At 41.5% G+C, this 19917-nt stretch overlaps 1 protein-coding gene across 3 annotated transcripts in view; it reads left to right on the forward strand.

The window, feature by feature from the left end:
- Window positions 1–19917, forward strand: part of DCDC2C (doublecortin domain containing 2C) — a 108898-nt gene that overhangs the window by 56717 nt on the left and 32264 nt on the right. For all 3 annotated transcript variants that reach the window (XM_034766448.1, XM_034766449.1, XM_034766447.1), the window contains exons 7-8: window positions 766–931; window positions 3000–3100. In XM_034766448.1, the coding sequence (XP_034622339.1) occupies window positions 766–931; window positions 3000–3100 (267 nt within the window). The remainder of the gene's footprint in view (window positions 1–765; window positions 932–2999; window positions 3101–19917) is intronic.

A 19917-nucleotide genomic window follows, 5' to 3' on the forward strand; every position in this document is an offset into this window, starting at 1 on the left:
TCCCGCAGCCCCCATAGGCCTGGAACCGCGGCCAGTCGGAACTGCGATCGGCCGAATCTGCGGACGCTGCAAGTAAACCGTCCTGGCCCACCAGCGGATTTCCCTGAGGGGCCGCATGCCAAAGGTTGCCGATCCCTGGTCTATACATATGTAAGTACAACTTCTCAATATTATGTCCCTGCCTACTGTGGAAATCTAATGAGCATCCTCAGTGAGCTGACCCACACACAGAAACGTAGCAGCTTCTTTGAAAAAAGCATAGTCATAATTTTTAGACACGTGCATCTAAAATTACAACTATAACAGTATGAAAATTTACATTATAACAGCAATAATCATGATTTGGATTATTTTTTTGCCATTGTAAATTATAGTCATGGTCTGGTCATGGAAAAAGGCTTTATAGGCTAATAGAAATATCTTTTATAGTGCAGTAAAAATTGATTAAAAGCCATTTAGTAATTTTTAATAGTATAAAATCCATTTAACCTCCCGAGTCCAGCTGTTGCTCCTTGTTCAGCCCTCTAACAGCAGCAGTGCAGGAATGCAAGTGGAAGGGCTATTTTTCTTTTCCAGCCTTTGCAAAGTCAAAAGGCCGTCTAAGAAACTAAAGCAATAAAGCAGATATGTGTGAAGGATGCTGAACTGCATTGTTGTTAATGCTGAATGTTCACAGTTGCAAACAAATTATGTGGGCATAGTTAACAGTTAATATAAAAGAGATTGTTAATCATTTGGATGTTCTCTGTTTAATGTTTCATTTAGTCAGAGAAACACAGTGCAAGTCAACCTTCATGCAAACATTCAGCAAAATCACAAAAAAGTCCCAAACCAGCAGATGGAAAAGCACCCTCAGTTTTTTATGCCAAAGAAAGCAAAGAAGTCAAGAAGGCAAGACCTGAAAGGACTACACCCCTGGGATCTGATAAGGGTAATATGAAATGCTGTTTCTGTTGTGTAAGGCAATTTTGTTTAAGAATTTTGTTTTGATGAACTATTTCCATTTTTCTGTTTTTTAAAGTCTATGGAATGGTTGCTGAAATGTTTCTATTAAATACTGTATAATGTATGAGGAGCAGAGAAGTGAAAAAATTTATTGCTCCTTTGGAAGTAGTACAGAGAAAACACACAAGCCAACATTTAAAAATATAGGTGCATGTAGACAGGCTTCTTAATCCATTATTTCCTCGCAATGTCCAAGTCATTTGGTCAGCCATTTTAGAAAGGATTATGATTAACATAACAGTATCAAAATCTATCAATTTATAATATTTATATCACTTATTTCTTGTATAAAATCATACTTTAGGAAAAAAACTAGCAGTTGTACTGTATACATACTATGTATATTTGTGTGTATATTTCTAAACATTTCTTAGGCTAGGTCTACACTACCCGCCTGAATCGGCGGGTAGAAATCGACCTCTCGGGGATCGATTTATTGCGTCCCAATGGGACGCGACAATCGATCCCCGAATCGATGCTCTTACTCCACCAGCGGAGGTGGGAGTAAGCGCTGTCGATGGGAAGCCGCAGAGGTCGATTTTGCCGCCGTCCCTACAGCGGGGTAAGTCGGCTGCCATACGTCGAATTCAGCTACGCTATTCGCGTAGCTGAATTTGTGTATCTTAAATCGACCCCCCCCCCCGTAGTGAAGACCTGCCCTGAGATTGTAAGCTTATTAGACTTGGATGTCAGGACCGCAGCTATTGGGGTGCAGGGTTGAGGCTAAGGCCCGGGTTGGAGGGGACTTGAGAAATTGGTCTGAGGTCAGTCTAGAGGGTTAAGGCCAGAAGCAGCAGTCTGTACCAGTGTCATGCCATAGGATCAGGTCGTAGTTGAGGTCAATGAGCTGCACCGGGTTGAAGTCAAATGAGCCAGCCAAAGTAGGGTTAGTGGAACCAAGGCAGAGGGAGGCATTAGAAGTGGAGCAGGGGATCAGGAACTGAGGTGCCAGGAGCAGAGCAGGGGTCCAGCAGCGAGGCCAGGTGTCAAGAGCAGGGTTAGGGTCAGAAACCAGGAGCAAGGTAAGGTATCAGGAGTGTGCAGCACAATCTGTTTGCAGCAGCAAGCCAGGGACCCAAATAGTTGTGCAGACAGCCTCCAGGTGTTTATCCTAGACCTTAAATAGCATTCTTGTGCCAATCAGGGAACACAGTAGGCTTTGCCACTCAGGACTTCTATAGATGGGACATCCTGTATGCTTGAACCTGTAGGGCTCATAATCTGCTGTTCCATGCTTCACTGGATCTGTTGGGTAGCAGTGTGGATGGAACCAGCAGACCTGGATTCCAGAGTCCCAGCTCCTCACATGGGGATTATGTCCACCTGCCTACCTCTGTTTATATGCAAGTTTCTTCTAAACATCTTAGGTTGTAAGCTCATTAGACTGGGGGTTGTCTCTACCTGCCTACTTATATTTGTACAAAACCTAGCACAGTAGGGCTAATCAGGGCCTCTGTATACTTTAATATTAAATTATGCAAATTGCTGATCTTCATCCTGCCTCAAATTTCTGAATGTGTATTCTTGCTTTTTATTAAGAAATAAAACATAATAAATATAAATTAACAAAGAGAAGACAAGAAGAAATTATGTTTTGGCTATTTGATTGCCCTTTATTCTTCTAGGACATGAAGACTGATAATTCAACATTTTTAGTCTGTTTCTGTAATAGTTTTAGTTTACTAGACATTGATATTTGCACTACTACATAACCCTTTCTTGGCCAAGTGTTCTGCACAACACTTTCTAGTAAGTCCTTTCAGGCAAAAATAAAATATTTCAACAGGAATACATTTTTTTCTTTGAAACTGATTAGGTTGTGCAACTTTTGGAAATAAAGCCAATAAGATGAATGCTTTTTCTTATAGAATTGATTCTTTTCTTACTAAGAAAAATAATGAATTTTAATAATCCTAAGCATGAATTTGATGAACAAGGAACTGTGACATGTTCATGGAGGTATACAAAGAGTATTTTTTTTCATTACTTTCCAGCACCAAGTATTTTTAAAGCTGGTAAACCCCGAGGAGAAGTTCAAGGGGCAGCAGAGGTACAAGAAGACAAAAATCTGAAAGTGGAGATGCCTATCGATCAGGTAAATTCAGGGCAAACTTATTGCCCTCTAATAAATTTATTGGTATAAAATATTCTTGGTCCTTTAACATAGGAAGAAAGAATTTAATTAGCATATCCCTTCTCGCCCTCTGTCTGTCTTTGACAGGAATAAGGTAGAAATAGATTTCCTGGAGTCTCTGGGCAAAAGCAGCTCTTTGTTTAAATTACTGTAACTATTATATTAGAAAAATTAGTGAGACCTGACTAAGCTATTAGTCTGTAAAAATCCCATGGTTGAAATAAAGATAGAAGTGAAACAATTTGTTGTATGATCTTTCTCTTTCCTTACAGCTTGCTGAATTATACATATTAAAGCATATGTCTTCTCTATTAGTCTTAATGGAAAAAAATCAGCAAGCTTTAAATAAGGCCTTGTCTACTTGGGGTCTTAATTTGCACTGATTTTTCTTGCACATTGATTGGTGCATATTAGACAGTCTACAATAATTGTGCATCCACTGTAAAATATTTTCTGCTTCAGTACGGATCGGTGTGTATACATGGCATGGACTTTGGGCAGAGTAGGTGAGCAACATTCTGTGCAAGTATCCCAGTGTGCTTTGCTTTGCTGCTGTTCTGTATGTATTCTTTGTGGGGGACGGATAGCTCAGTGATTTGAGCATTGGCCTGCTAAATCCAGGGTTGTGAGTTCAATCCTTGAGGGGGCCATTTAGGGATCGGGGGGAACCCCCCCACCCCAACAACAACAAAGAAGTCAGGGACAGTACTTGGTCTTGCTAGTGAAGGCAAGGGACTGGACTCGATGACCTTTTAAGGTCCCTTCCAGTTCTATGAGATAGGTATATCTCTATGTATTATACTATTCTGTGACTTCTCTTGCTCTGAGTTGTGGGATATTGTAGCACGGCGTGCACTCACCGCCGCAGCACCTCCTGCTGGTCATCCAGGAATTAGCTCATCCCAGCCTCCGAGCACCTCCTGCTAGCATCTCTCTACTGATACCTGCTTCCTGGTCAATCTCCACCACTTATAGTACTTCTGACCCCACATCCCTCACCGGCCTGCAGTGCCCCTTCTCCTGGGTACTGCCCACGACAGTACCCCCACACTCAGGGCTCCTCCCTTCCCCAGGGAACCCCAACTCCTTAAGCCCACCTTGCCTCAGTGACCCACTCCCAGTCTTTATCTAGCCCCTTCCCTCACGGGCAAACTGTAGTCTGAAGTGGCCACTCATCATCAGCCAGGGGGTTGGACCTGCTGCCTCTTCCTTCCCTGGCTGCTCCCCACAGCTCCAGTACCTCCTCAGGCCTAGGAAGCAAAGCCTCAGCCTGGGAGTTCGCCAGGCTGGAGCGCCTCCTGTTCCTCCCACCACTACGCTGTCCAAGGTACCCCCTTCTGCTTGCAGGCAACCAGTCTTTCCCTCTCCAAGGCTGGAGAGAGACGGACTACCTTCTGGCCCTGCAGCCCTTTGATGGGGCCCACGTGGCCCTGATTGGCTACTTCCCAGCCTTTTCTGATTGGCTCTAAGCCCCAGCCCTTTCCAAGGGCTGGCTTTTAACCCTTTCTGAACCAGAATGGGATGACTGCCCCGCTTATAGATACATAGCAGAAGTTAGCTGGGAGTGAGTAGAATTGTGGGACTTGGGGATAAGCTCAACAGTGCCCGTGATTCCTCTCCTGCCATCTCATTCATTTCTTGTGGGCAAGCCTGTTCCATTTTCAAAACATCCGGCATTTTGTGTCTGCTATCCTGGAATAGTGCTCCAAGTTGTGATGCTGCCAACTGCCAACACACAGAGACTGGTGACATTTATTTGAGATCTCATCGCCAGGTGACTGTGGCTTTGGATGCTATATGCTGAGCACTTTTGGCAGCTGCAACAGTGGCTGTACCAGCAGCAGTGGAAGGAGGAAGAGGAGGATGACACAGAGCAGCTGCTTTGGATGAACTTTTTTTGGAGCAGCTATACTCAATGCAATGCTGTTTCTGGGCTTGAGAAACAAGTGCTGACTTGTGGGAAAGGATTGTTTTGGAGACCTGGGGTGATCAGCCGTGGTGGCAGAATCTGAGGATGACAAAGGGCACTGTAATGGGGTGCACTTCGTCCCTGTTTGCAGATACCCCAGGAACCTCTGAGACTCTCCCTATTGAGTGGTAACCTCAATTGATTTATTTACATTTCCAGCACCAATATGGTAATGCAATACAATGCAGCAATATTATAAACAGTGCTTCTCTACATTTAACCCTTTTCCACCAGGCCAGACGTCTCCCTTCCTTGAGATCTCAGGTCACACTGGAGTCAGCTAGCCCAGGTCCTCTCCTGACACCTTCTTGTGTCTTTCTTATACCCCTCAGCTGATGGGCTAATTGGTTCATCAGCCGCCTAGCCTGATCGGCTAATTAGCTTGCATATCTCCAATCAGCCTTTTCCAAGGGAACTGATTAGTGCCAAAGTTCAATGTAAGCCCAGAGTTAGCAGAACTTGAATTAACAGACCATGGGCTTATTAACCTAGGGTTTGAGCATCTACACTCATTTATAACCCTAGATTAGGAATTGGGAAACTACACTGCATTATGTGGGCCCAAGTCCCAACCCCCTATATCCGAGACTTCCTAGTGCCCTCCAAAAATGTGACCACTTCAGTCCTTTGTTTGTGGTGCAGTGAGGGAAAACTTGACTATCCACCAAACTTAACTGTCCAGAGGACAATAAAGTTGTCCAGTGGAATTGTGGAATACTTTTGGTGGGGTCCCCGAGCATGAATCCAGCGGGTCTGTGTTTACACTGCAAAGTAAAAGGGCTCAAGCCAGGACCCAGGGTTCAAGCCCTATCTCCCAGCTTGACTCAGGCTCAGACCTTTCTCATCTGTGGGGTCCTGGGACCCTAGGTCTGAGCCCTGGGTTAGTGTAGTTTATGTGTAGATAAAGAGGAGTTAGGCTTGACCCTGAGTTTGAAACCAGGGCTTATATTGCAGTGTAGACATACCCTAAGTGATTAGAGTGCTGGCTCACCTGTTAGTGTCCAGCATTCTGCCACAGGCACTTTCCTGAATCTGCGCTGGGCTCATCCCTGAGCTGCAGCTATGACACTTTGTCATGAATACTCCCAAAACCATTCAGAAGCATGTGGCCATCATCAGCTGGAAGCTTGCCACCCCAGACGGCTACTGGTCAGTAGCAAACCAAGTAGTCAGAATTACAATTTTCAAAGTTCCTGTCCTGTTTCTCCTTAACAGACCAAATATCAGTCAGTACAGCTCTCTTTTGGGCAGCAGGACTGGGCTTACTCGAGAAAATTTATATGTGCACCAAGCTATGGTGGTATTCAGCACAGGAATAGAAATGTAACTTGTTCTTTAAAAAAAAGAAACATTTCACTCTGTAAACTCTGGCACTTCGAGGGTTATTAAGAACATAAGAACAGCCATATTGGGTCAAACCAATTGTCCTTCTAGCCTGGTATGCTGTCTTTCAACAGTGGCCAGTGCCAGATGCTTCAGAGGGAATGAATAGAACAGGGCAATTATCAAGTGATTCATACCCTGTCATCCAGTCCCAGCTTCTGTCAGTTGGAGGTTTACGGACACCCAGAGCATTGGGTTGCATCCGCGACTATTAATGGACCTATTCTCCATGAACTTTTCTAATTCTTTTTTGAACTCAGTTATACTTGTGGCCTTCACAACATAACCCTGGCAACTAGCTGAACAGATTGACTGTGCATTGTGTGAAAGTACTTCCTTATTTTTGTTTTAAACCTGCTGCCATTGGTGACCCCTGGTTTTGGGGATTTATATAGTGGCATTATGATATTTTTTGTCTTATTACCTGTCCCTTTCCTAATTCTAAGCCAGCATTCTGTTAGCTTTTTTTGACTGCTGCTGCATATTGAGCAGATGTGTTCAGGGAAATATTCACAATGACTCCACAATCTTCCTTTAGTGGTAAAAATTTAGACCCATCATCTGGTATGAATAGTTTGGACTACATTTTCCAATCTGCATTACTTTGCACTTATTAACACTGAATTTCATCTGCCATTTTGTTTCCCAGTCATCCATGTTTCTGAAATCCCTTTGTGACTCTTTATAGTCAGCTTTGACATTAACTATCTTGAATAATAACTTTGCCACCTCACTTTTTATTCATTTTTCCAGATCATTATTGAAAATGTTGAACAGCACTGGTCCCAGTATAGATACCTGGGGGACCCTTCGATTTACCTCTCTCCACAGTGAAAACTGACCATTTATTCCTACGCTCTGTTTCCTATCTTTTAACAAGTTACTGATACATGAGGGAACCTTCCCTCTTAGCCGATGAGTGCTTTCTTTTCTTAATAGCCTTTGGTGTGGGACCTTGTTAAAGGCTTTCTGAAAATCCAAGTACCCTATATCAACTGGATCAGACTTGTCCACATGCTTGTTGACACCCTCAAAGAATTGTAATAGAATTGGTGAGGCATGATTTCCCTTTACAAAAGCCATTTTGACTCTTACCTAACATACCATGTTCATCTATGTGTCTGATAATGCCTGGTTAGCCTTACTGGCCTGCAATTGCCAAGATTACCTCTGGAGCTGTTTTAAAAAATCAGCGTTATATTAGGTATCTACCAATCCTCTGGTACAGAGGCTGATTGAAGCAATAGGTTACATACCACAGTTAATAGTTCTGCAGTTTCGTATTTGAGTTCCTTCAGAACACTTGGGTGAATACCATCTGGTCTTGTTGACTCCTTATTGTTTAATGTACCAGTTTGTACCAACACATCCCTCTAACACCGCAGTCTAGGACAGCTCCTCAGATTTGTCACCTAAAAAGAATGGCTCACATCCTCTGTAGTGAAGACTGATACAAAAAATTCATTTAGCTTCTCTTCAATGACCTTGTCTTCCTTGTGTGCTCCTTTAGAACTTCGATTGTCCAGTGGCCCCACTGATTGTTTGGCAGGCTTCCTGCTTCTGATGTACTTCAAAAAAATATTAGTTTTTTATTAGTTATTTCAAATAAGGTAATATTTTAACTTCTGTGTCTCCAGGTGACTGTGTATAATCAGGGAGCATTAATAAAATGCATGTGCAGCCCATCAATTATGTTTATGCTTTATCCAGGCCGAGAGCCTCTGGAGTGGAGATTCCCAATTCATTCAAAGTTGGTCTAAGTTCCTGGATAACATAAGAGTAGATTTCCTTGTGAGGGCCTCCCTTGTCCTTTACAACTTCTAGGATGCGGACTGCAATAGCAAAGTCATTTAACCATCTGCATGCTCTCAAAAATTATTAGTTTTTAGCTGCTCTTCAGATTCTTTTTGGCCTGCTTATACTTTCGCACTTGACTTGCCAGAGTTTATGCTCCTTTCTATTTCCTTCAGTAGGATTTAACTTCTAGCTTTTAAAGGATGCCTTTTTTTGCCTCTAACCACCTTTTACTTTGTTTAACCATAGTGGCACTTTTTTGGTCTTTGTTTTATAAGTTGGGGTATACATTTAATTTGAGCCTCTACTATCGTGTTTTTAATAACATGCAGCTTGCAGTCATTTCACTTTTGTGACTGTATCTGTTAATTTCCATTTAACTAGCACAGTCAACTTGTGAAACTCCTTACCTGAGGAGGTTGTGAAGGCTAGGACTATAACAGCGTTTAAAAGAGAACTGGATAAATTCATGGAGGTTAAGTCCATTAATGGCTGTTAGCCCCGATGGGTAAGAAATGGTGTCCTTAGACTCTGTTTGTCAGAGGGTGGAGATGGATGGCAGGAGAGAGATCACTTGATCATTACCTGTTAGGTTCACTCCCTCTGGGGCACCTAGCATTGGCCACTGTCAGTAGACAGGATACTGGGCTAGATGGACCTTTGGTCTGACCCAGTACGGCCGTTCTTATGTTCTTAACTAGCATCCTCATTTTTGTGTGGGTCCCCTTTCTGAAGTTAAATGCTAATGTGTTGGGCTTCTTTGATGTCCCCCTCACCATAAGGATGTTACATTTAATTACATTATAGTCACTATTACTACCACTATTACAGAGCAGTTCAGCTATAGTCATCTCTTGGCATTTAGGACTAAATGAACAATTGCCTCTCCCCTTGTGGGTTCCAGGACTAGCTGTTCCAAGAAACAATCATTAGTGCTATCTAGAAATTTTATCTTTGCCTCCGGTCCTGAGGTGACATATACCCAGTCGTTATGGGCATAGTTGAAATCCCCCATTATTATTGAGTTTTCGGTTTTTGTAGCCTCTCTAATTTCCCTGAGCATTTCACAATCACTATCAGGTCAGTAGTGTAGTCCTACTGCTATGCTCTTATTATTGAAGCATGGAATTTCTATTCATAGAGATTCTATGGTACTGTTTGGTTTAAGATTTTACTATAGTTAACGTCAGGCTTCTTTCACATATAGTGCCACTCCCCAACCAGCACAACCTACTCTGTCATTCCTGTATATTTTGTACCCTGGTATTATCGTATCCCATTGGTTATAACATAAAGTTTCTGTGATGCCTATTTTATCAATATCCTCATTTAATACCAGACATCAAGTTCACCCATCTTAGTATTTAGACTTCTAGCATTTGTATACAAGCACTTATAAAATTTATCAATATTTAGTTGTCTGCATTTGTGTGATGTATTGAATGGGACTCTTTTTTTCTTTTGACTGTTTCTCTTCAGTTCCTACCTGTACTTTATCAACCTCTGTCCTCTCATCTGTACGAGACTATAGAGTATCCCCTTTAATAAATCCTCCCCTCAGTGATGTCTCTGTCCGAACCATGTACTCCTCTGAACCAGTTGGCTTTCTCCCAGCCCTTAGTTTAAAACCTCTTCTAAGACCATTGTAATTTTACATTCCAGCAATCTAGTTCCGTTTTGGTTTAGGTGGAGCCCATCTTTCCTGTATATGCTGCTCCTTTCCCCAAGGGTTCACCAGGTTCTAATAGACTTAAATACCCTCTCCAAACACCATCGTTTCATCCATGCACTGAGACCCTGCAGTTCTGCCTGTCTAGCTGGCCCTGTGTGTGGAACTGGAAGCATTTCAGAGAATGTTATCATGGAAGTCCTGGATTTTAATCTCTTACCTAGCAGCCTAAATTTGGTCTCCAAGTCCTCTCTCTCATCTTTCCCTATGTCACTTGTACATAGCTGTACCATGACAACCATCTCCTCCCCAGCACTGAATGTAAGTTTATCTAGATGTTTCGAGAGGTCTGCAGCCTTCACACTTGGCAGGCAATTCACAATGTGGTTCTCCTGATTATCACAAATCCAACTATCTATATTTTTAATCGAATCCCCTATTACTATTACCTGGCTCTTCGTAATAACTGAGGTCTCCTCCACTGGGAGGGGATGAGAGGATGACATCATCTGTAGGAGAGTTCCAATTATGGAATTGTTTCCCTCCATTCCAGCTTGATGTTCTCCTTCCCCCAGACTTTCATCCTCCTCAACAGCACAGAAGCTGTCTGAGCGGGGGTAGGACTGTTCTATTGTGTCCTTGAAAGTCTCATCTATGTACCTCTCTGTCTCTCTTAGCTCCTCCAGTTTATCTGATCTCAAGAGTGCACTGAATGGACACCTACACCACCTGCCCACAAGGCAGGTAATCGCTCATGCTGCATTCAATGCAATAAAAGACATTCCAGAATGCATCATTCTGTTCTGTCTTTGCTGTGGTATCGACAATGTTTTCAGTAAATCAAAAAGTTTTATGATCTGATAGATAAGGGTTGTCTTGATACCATTAAGTTTTTAGAGGAGCATGTATTGAAGGCAGCCACATAAAACTTTTTCCTCTGCTACTTAAATACGGTTCCTTAAATTTTTAAAGCATCAAGGTAAGGAAAAATGCTAAAATCAATTTCATTCATTCATCTACCAAAAAACTATAGGCTAAGTATTTGCATGTAACTCAGGGATATGAACCATGGATTTAAATTGCAGTATATAAACTATAAAACATGTATTTATAACATTTTAGTCCCTCTGATGATAGAAATGAAAGAAAAAGCTGCAGCCTTTGAATTTAAAATAGCCTTGTAAAGGGTCGCAGCTTTTTACTTGCTCCCTTGCACTACCTCCTCCAGTGATTCAAAACATAGCTTCCACTTTATACTCCTGAGCAAGGGTATGCCTTCTAATCCCTGACAGACGCTGGATCTGGGAGATGAGGTATGGATACTTGCTGAAATTCTGTGTCCTCTGGGAGAATACTCTGATTTCCCAGTGTGTATATTAAATTTTTTTTTATCTGGAATCTATTAGATTCCCTGGAGATAAACACTGTCAGATTTTGTGTCTACTTTCTGCACAGCACATGTAGGAAGGGGGATGTAGCCAGTTTTATTGGCAAAATGAGAGCAGAGTGGGGACTTGGATCTAGCTGAACAGCATATCAAGTGGCAAGATTCTTCTAGTACTTACACCCAGTTACTTTGACACAACTGCACCTACAGATGTACAGACTGACACAGTCAATTGCATATTATTATGCAGGAATGCAGACACTCCCAAACAATATAACAACACAATATTACAAAAACTTACTACTGGACAGTTGCTGAGCACAACTGAGTGTGAATGCATTATTCATTTCAAGTGAATTTCAGCCTTTTTTTGTAGTATGGGTAAGAATCATTCAGCCTTTACTGTACATGTGAAAAACAAGCTTTATTGTCTATAGAGGAAGGGATTAGACCAGTTCCGTGTTTTAAACATCTGGATAACAATACTTGCACAGTACCCCAATAGACTGGTTAAAACACCAGTGTTGCTGATATTTTAAAAATGAAGCAAGGAGAAGTGTTTACCAGTCAGGATCCATAATATAGGCTACTTCATCTCTATCTTGATCTTCTCCAAATACAAATAATGGCTTTTATGTTTTTTTTGTATAAACATAAACAAATCTGATTAAAGAAACCATCATCTTTCATTTTCAGGAAGAATGAGAGAGAGATTGCCTAAGGGCAATGAACTATTACCTCCTGTCAAATCTCTCATTCAGTTCATTTATCAGGTCAAACCACTTGTGACAGCAAAATCTTTGTTTGTATTTTAAATTGAATTTAGAGTTTGTGAAAGGTGCCAGATGGACAGCACAGGGAAGTGAAGTCATCTGTTTATTCATGGAACAGATGCTGCTCAGGATTGAGCAGTGGTCTGCTTCTTACTAGCCCACCAATATGTATGAACTGGTTTGGCGTGATTAGCTCAGGTTAGCTTGCTTCATGACCTGACACTTCTTTGCCTCTCTGTTCATATAAATTCCACTCATATAGAGACTGGTGTATTTATGTCATACTCCTCCTTAAGACATCCCAGTGCCAGCTGCTGTTATAAAAGGAGACATAGTTTCTTCTAATTTCCCCACAGGGTCCCCTAATTCTAGTAACAACTGGAAGTTACTAGAGTAAGAGATAAATTTGGTCCTGCCTGCACTCTAAGCTACATAGCGTTACTTTTGGAGACTGAGAAAAAGACAGCTGTTTGTTGAGGGCATGCTAGGAGCTTACAAGCTTTCTCTTCTGTTCTGTGACTAGTTTTAATTGGCCTTGGAAAGGAAGTGGGTTCACACACTCTTGCATAGAAAATGCTTTATCATCACCGCTCTCTGAATTTCCCTGGATATTTCACCGGGCACTTTTTTTGTAGCTCTGTATATAGGTGCAGAATAAAACCTGACTTTATAGGTTCTATTAACTAGGCTTCCCATATATTAGTGCTCCATTCAGAGCCAAACACTCCATCACCAACCTGGTAAAAAATGGCTTTTGTACAGACCCATTATTTACTTTTAACTATCAGTCCATCTAACTGCTAAGTAGATCAATAAAAAAAATTTACCAAAATACTTTTGGTCTTCACTGTGAATACTTAAGCACAAGAACCATGTGCTCATTGGTTGAGAGACAAAGATCATACCTGTGTTGTTCGCCTCTATGATAGTAATACTAAAAGAAGTCTGTAGTGACTCTTGTTCACAATTTGCATGGGTATGCATATACATTTCAGCTGTCTATTCATGATGTTTTATTAACTCTACTAGCCATATAGAGATTGGAAACTGGTCAGCTATTGTAAGAATTTCTTTGCTGCCATCTTTGAACTCATATAATATTTCAGAAACTGGGCCTGCCTGTTAAACAGCTTCTTCCTGATATCACAAGATAGACCTCAACCTGTTATATATGAAAAGATTATCCTGAAAATAAACTGGCTTCATCTGTCTCTTTTGCTAAGAAATTAAATACAACTTTGGAGTCTCTCTAACTGATACTATATTTACAATGCTGAAAGTTTTTGAAGATTTCATTCAAGAGACTGGCAGGGAGTAAGACTGCATTTCCATTATTCTACCATCAGTGGACACTTTGAAATTATATTTTAGGGCAAAAAATATGGGTAAGTGGAATTATGAAATCAGAAATATTAAACTCTGTTTCTTCACCGTTTAGCCACACTAAATCATTAGGTTGACCTAACTACAATGCACAGGGTGCAAAATGTTTCACAGGCCTGAGAAATGTAGCTAGGTAGATCCAATTTTTAAGTGAAGACTAGGAATAAGACTAGCAGGAAAAAAAATTCAGCTAAAGAATACAAATATCATTCCCACTGAAATAAAACCAAAAAGTGAAATGTAATCACCAGTCAAGAAATTTTGTTGGATAATACAAGGCTTTGGGACTTGTGGTAAAATTTGCAATGGGGATAGTTAACACAGAACCAACCTAGCTTGGTAAACATGACCTTGTGGAAAGATGGAAACAGAAAGCTTATCTGATTTCCAAATCTTGCTGCAATCTTAAAAGGTGTATCTTGGAAGCCCTCCAAGCAGTCTTTCAGAAGAGAGTCTGTTCAGTTTTGCTGAAGATATCAATGCAGAACACCACTGCAGACTTTACTAGAAAAGTCAGACAGGCTTTTGACATTAGAATGCAGTTTGCCCATAATTAAAGGGACACCAAAAATTTAAAAATCAAACTTATTTCTGAAGACGTTTTGTCTATTGTTGATACAAGCAACCCCTAAAATCAGTATAATTGAAAGAGTTTAGGAAGAAAATACCCCACAAAAATTCTCTTTATGTTGTGCATTTCACAGCCCGTTGTCTAAAGTTAATTATCATTGTCTCCTCTGTATAGTCCATTAGTTGGTCACTTCCCTCTTTTTGTGTGTGTGAATCTTTTACACAGCAACAGGGAAGAGAAATGTATTTTTAAAAATAAATAGGGCTCTGAAACCACAACTGGCAGGGTACTCGGGTGCCCTTGTAGTACCTGAAACAACTTTCAACACATTTTTTAACTGAGAATTTCAAACTGATTTTGTGCCTCTAGTGCTAAAGTACTTGGGGTCAAATCCTGGTCCACTGAAGAAAACAGGATTTTTGCCACTAACTTCACTGGCATCAGGATTTGGTCCAGTGGTGAAGATGAAAAGCTTTCAGCAATCAGGTTTGGGACTCCTGATGTGTTAGGCTTTGTTTAAACACTTAGGAAACCTTGGTCTGCGGCCTGGTCTACATTTAAAAGTTTTGCCAGCATAGCTATGCCAGTTAGGAGCACAGACACAGTGATAATGACCCAAAGTCCTTTTGCTTATTTTTTCCAGGGAACTGGTATAAACTATACTGGCAAAATAATTAAAATAAAATAGACTGTATCTATACTAGGAGAGGTTGCTGGTATAACTCTTCTGGTATAGATATACCAGCAAAGCCTATCTAGTGTAGATAAGACCTATGTTTCAAAGAGTTTATAATATAGAGCAGCAAATACCAACACTCCAAACTACTTTATATTTTTAAATAATCACATGCAGTGAGCATGCATTTCACTATATTTAGTCATAAAGACTTTTAATCAAATTGCATGGCTTTAAATATTAAAATATATTTTAATTTTAGATCATATTTCTGAAAAAAAAAAAAAGTATTTAACAGGGCAGGTTGCCATTATTGAGGCCCTGCTCCAAAAAGAATTTCATGAAGTTAACAGTCTCAGTCTCTAATTTTTCATTTTTGGGGAGGTTATTGTAAAGATGTTTTTTGAATAGCTCCGGTTATATCTTGAACTTGCAAATGTTGCAGATCACCGTCAGTTTTGTTTTAGCTGTAGGTGCAATGCACTGGTGATTTTGTTGATATCTCTAGCAAGAGTGTACAGGCTGATGAGGATCAAAAGCTATCAGCAGCCTTTGATACTAATAACTACTGGGCTTTGATGACTTGCCTGTGGGATCTTTCAGGAAGATAACCCTTCAGTGGACTCTTTTCTTCCTCTTTGAAAGGTGCTAAAGGGTACAATGAAAGCATTATTTTAGTTCCCCAAGGTCTTTTACAAGCAGAATACTGCAGGGTTCCAACTTGCCAACCATCCTCTCCAATATGTATGTCAAGACTTCAGGGGAAATAGTGAGAATTTTGTTTTGCAGTGTCATCAATCTGACAAATGTGGTGAAGTGGTTGGGAGGAAACTGGTTTAAAAGGAGCCCAGATAAGATGGAGGAGATGCTGATTTGAGGAAGAGGAAATATCTAGAAGGCATGGTCTTGGCTTTGGGCAGTTTTCTATTTGAAGTGTCTTTGATCTTCATTATTCTCATTCTTGGGGAGGAGGAGGGAAGTATTGGATGCATCTCTGCTCTTGGTGATATGCGATGCTATTTCAGATACAACTAACCTGGACTGCCATCCTTTCTTTCTGATTGTTTGTAGTTTCATAGAATTTAAGGGAGGGGTTCTCAAACTGAGGGTCATGACTCCTCAGGGGGTCGCAAGGTGATTAGTTGGGGGGTCATGAGCTGTCAGCCTCCCAAAGCCCGCTTTGCCTCCAGCATTTATAATGGTGTTAAATATATTTAAAAGGGTTTTTTTTTAATTTATAAGGAGGTTCGCACTCAGAGGCTTGCTGTGTGAAAGGGGTCCCCAGTACAACCACTGGTTTAAGGCCAGAAGGTACCATTAGGTGTCATTTAGTCTGACCCCCTGTATATAACAGGCCATTACGTTTCATCTGGTTACCTAGCATTGAACCAAATAACTTGATTTGACGACATCCAGAGGTGGAGAATCTCCACCACTTCCTTTGGTCAGTGTACCAATAGTGAATCACCCCCATTTAAAATCATCAGGCCCAAATAGCTTGCACTAAAGAGTCTTAAAAGAATTGGCTGAAGAAATCTCTGGCACACTGATGTTAATTTTTAATAAATCTTGGAAGACTAGGGAAATTCCAGAACACTGTAAGAGTATTAATGTTGAAAGTGGCAATACTCAAAAAGAGAGCAGGATGACCCAGGTAAATATAGGTCAGTTAACCTAACATCAATTCCAGAAAAATAATGGAAAAGCTGGTACTGGATTTAATTGATAGAGAATTAAAAGACAAGAATATAATTGTCAGTCAACATGATTTTATAGGAAATAGGTCTTTCTTGTCAAACAAAGCTGATTTCATTGTTTGGTGAGACAGCAAATTTGGCTGATAAAAGGTAACTGCATAGAAAGCAGTGACTCTGACAAGGATTTAGGGGGTTACAGTGGACAAGCAAATCAACACGAGTCCCCAGAATGATTAGATGGCAAAAAGAGCCACTGAGATCCTTGGATGTATAAACCAGGGGGATAGAAAGTAAAAGTAGGCAAGTGATTTTGCATCATGTACAGCATTGGTGAGACCAATATTTGAATATTGCTTATAGTTCTGCCACCCACATTTTAAAAAGGATGTTGAAAAAAATCAGAGAAGGTACAGAAAAGAGCGACAAAACTGATTCAAGAGCTGGAGAAAATGCCTTAAAGTGAGACATTTAAAAAGTTCAATCTCTTTATCTTATTTAAAAAAAATTGAGAGATGAGTTAATTACAGTTTATTCATACTTTCATGAGGAGAAAATACCAGACTCTATCAGAAAAAGGCATAAACAAAAACTAATGACTGGAAACTGAAACCAGTCAAATTCAAATGAAAAGTTAGACACACATTTTTAACTGTCAGAGTGATTCACTATTGGTACACTTACCAAAGGAAGTGGTGGAGATTCTCCACCTTTGGATGTCGTCAAATCAAGTTATTTGGTTCAATGCTAGGTAACCAGATGAAACGTAATGTGCCTGCTGGGGTTCGGGGCTTCAGCAGGAGCAGGGCTGAAACCCTGAGCCCCGGCAGGTGCCTCCCAAGGTGCTGAAGCCCTGATTCCTGGCAGGTGTCCCCTGGCTCACAAACTTCTGAAAATTTTTGTATGCTGCTCAGGGGTCTGCAAGTTTGGCCACCCGGTAATATACTTAAAAAAGCTCCTTCCTATTGTCCTTAGTGAAAAATCCATGCTGACAGGGCTATGTGACCGGAGTCACATTGGGGGCCAGCTATGGTCACTCAATTAGGGTGAACTGCAATGAATGGGGCAGACAATCCCCATAAAGCTGGTGGATATTGCAATACTTAGATTTACCAACACAGCATAAAACAGTCTCTTTATTACCTTGCTGGTTACTCAAGTCCAAACAACACAGTTCCCTTAAAGTGATCCAGCCTCAGGCCTCCATCCAGGTATCTAAGTCAAATATGATGATTTCTGAAAATTTTATTTCATCATATAAAAGAAAAGGTTCTACCAATCCCAAAGGAGTGGACACATTACCTCCCAGGTTACTGGATATTCCAGATCTTGCCCAAATATACGCCACAGCCAATTCTTATTAACTCAGAGGTTCTCAAACTGGGGGTTGGGAGCCCTCAGGGGGTCGTGAGGTTATTACGGGGGGGGGTCGTGAGCTGTCAGCCTCCACCCCAAACCCCACTTTGGCTCCAGCATTTATAATGGTGTTAAATATATTAAGTGTTTTTAATTTATAAGGGGGGGGGGGTCGCACGCAGAGGTTTGCTATGTGAAAGGGGTCACCTGTACAATAGTTTGAGAACCTCTGTATTAACTAAACTTTATTAAAAACAAAAGAGCGAGAGTATGGTTAAAAGATCAATATACATACAGACATGAGTTCAGTTCTTAAGATTCAGATTCATAGCAGAGATGTGAGCTTTGTAGTTGCAAAGAGTTCTTTTGGAAATAATTCGTAGGACATAGTCCAATGTTCAAATCTCATATTCAGGGCGTACCAGCATAACTGGGACCTCAGTCTTGTGATTCAAACTTCCCCAGATGACGCTTAAGCAGATCTGAGATGACAGAATCAGGACCCAAGGAGCTTTTATACAAATTTCATGTCCTTTTTGACAAGTTGGAGTTCAAAAGGTAATTAGGATGATTTTGAAGGCGGTCCATCACCGGTACTTAGCTATAGAATTAACATGAGGCAATTCGCTTATTTCTCCACCATTCACAGATTATTTGCTATAGATCTCAAAGACAGATGTATAAAGAGATATCCCATATTTAGAATTAATTTAAATGCTAGGATGTTCTTTTGTTTTCTGAATTATCAGAATACAGCATAGACAGGGACTGTTGATTACATCGTTGACCCTATTCATACATATGTAAATATACAAAAACACAAACATTCTCTCCCCACATGTCTTGAGGGTTATTTATTTTACAGGATGTTTAACCCTTTCCAGCCTTGCATCACACCCTAATTCCTTCAGCTTCCCGTATCAATTTTCCACACTTCAAAATTTCTAATTTATATTGATTGCTATCTCTTCCCCCCTTTTCCATTTGGTATATATTGCTTTTTATTTTTCATTGCTGACTTTATTTTGCCACTGAACCTGGGTGTGCTTTTCGCCAGTATTGTCCTCTTTTATGACTGTGGAATTGTGGCTTTTTGGCCTGTAATGGGTTAGCGGTGGATCCTCCCACTCTGGATCAGTGGGAGGCCACTCTGCCTCACTACATCAGTGGGCATTGCCCACAGTCAGGGATTTAGCAGAAGAGTAAACATTTGAAGGCTCTGGTCCTTAGGCAGGGCAGAGCCACAAAGGCATATGGCTTGGGCCATTGGCAGGGCAGAGTCCTAAATGATCTAAAAATTTCCAGCCCTCAAGCACGGCAGACAACAGCCAGTCATTGGTTCTGGCCCTCAGCTGGGGGCAGAACAACTGGGCAGTATATGAGCTCTGGCCCTTAGGCAGAGCAAATGAGCAGTCTGAGTGCTGGCCCTTAGGCAGGGGCAGAGACGCAATTTAATCTTGGGACCCAGGCCCTCAAGCAGGATGGAGGACCAAAGAGTCTAGGAACTCAGGTCGCTGGCAAGGCGGACAACCAAACAGTCTAGAGGCTCAGGCAGGGGAGTTCTCTGACCTCTGAGGCAGGCAGAGAAGTAGGCAGTCTATTACCTGGTGGGTCCCAGCCCAGGGCAGAGTGTTCTGCTGCTGGGTCAGTGGGGAATCCAGCTGGAATATGCTGACCGCATTTCAGGCAGCAATGCAGTCAGACTGGTGTCAGCTATCCCTGGACCACTTCCTCCCCTCCCCTTGGGATGTACCTGGATCCGTGAGGTCCTCTGCTTCCCCAGGGTAGATAGGCAGTGGCAGTCCCGGCCACTCCTCAGTGCCTCAATTGGCTGCTGGCTCCCACCGGTCTGGCCAGTCTTCAGCGGGGTAGGATCCTCCTTGGGCTGCAGTCCCCGGAGCAGGCAGAAGGCATCTGTCTCCTCCTGCAGCTCCCGCCCTACTGAGCTGCAGGTATCCTCCTTTATACTTCCTGTCCTGCCCCTTAACCAAGCCTGGCCAGACTCCACCCACCTCAATTCAAGGGGCATCAGTGGGAGGCCACTCCACCTCACTACATCGTCATCCAAGAAACTCATCTTAAAGAACTCCCAATTTTCCTTCATGTATTTTGGTCTAAATTTT

Source organism: Trachemys scripta, chromosome 3, assembly GCF_013100865.1.
Source record: "Trachemys scripta elegans isolate TJP31775 chromosome 3, CAS_Tse_1.0, whole genome shotgun sequence".
Classification (NCBI taxonomy): domain Eukaryota; kingdom Metazoa; phylum Chordata; order Testudines; family Emydidae; genus Trachemys; species Trachemys scripta.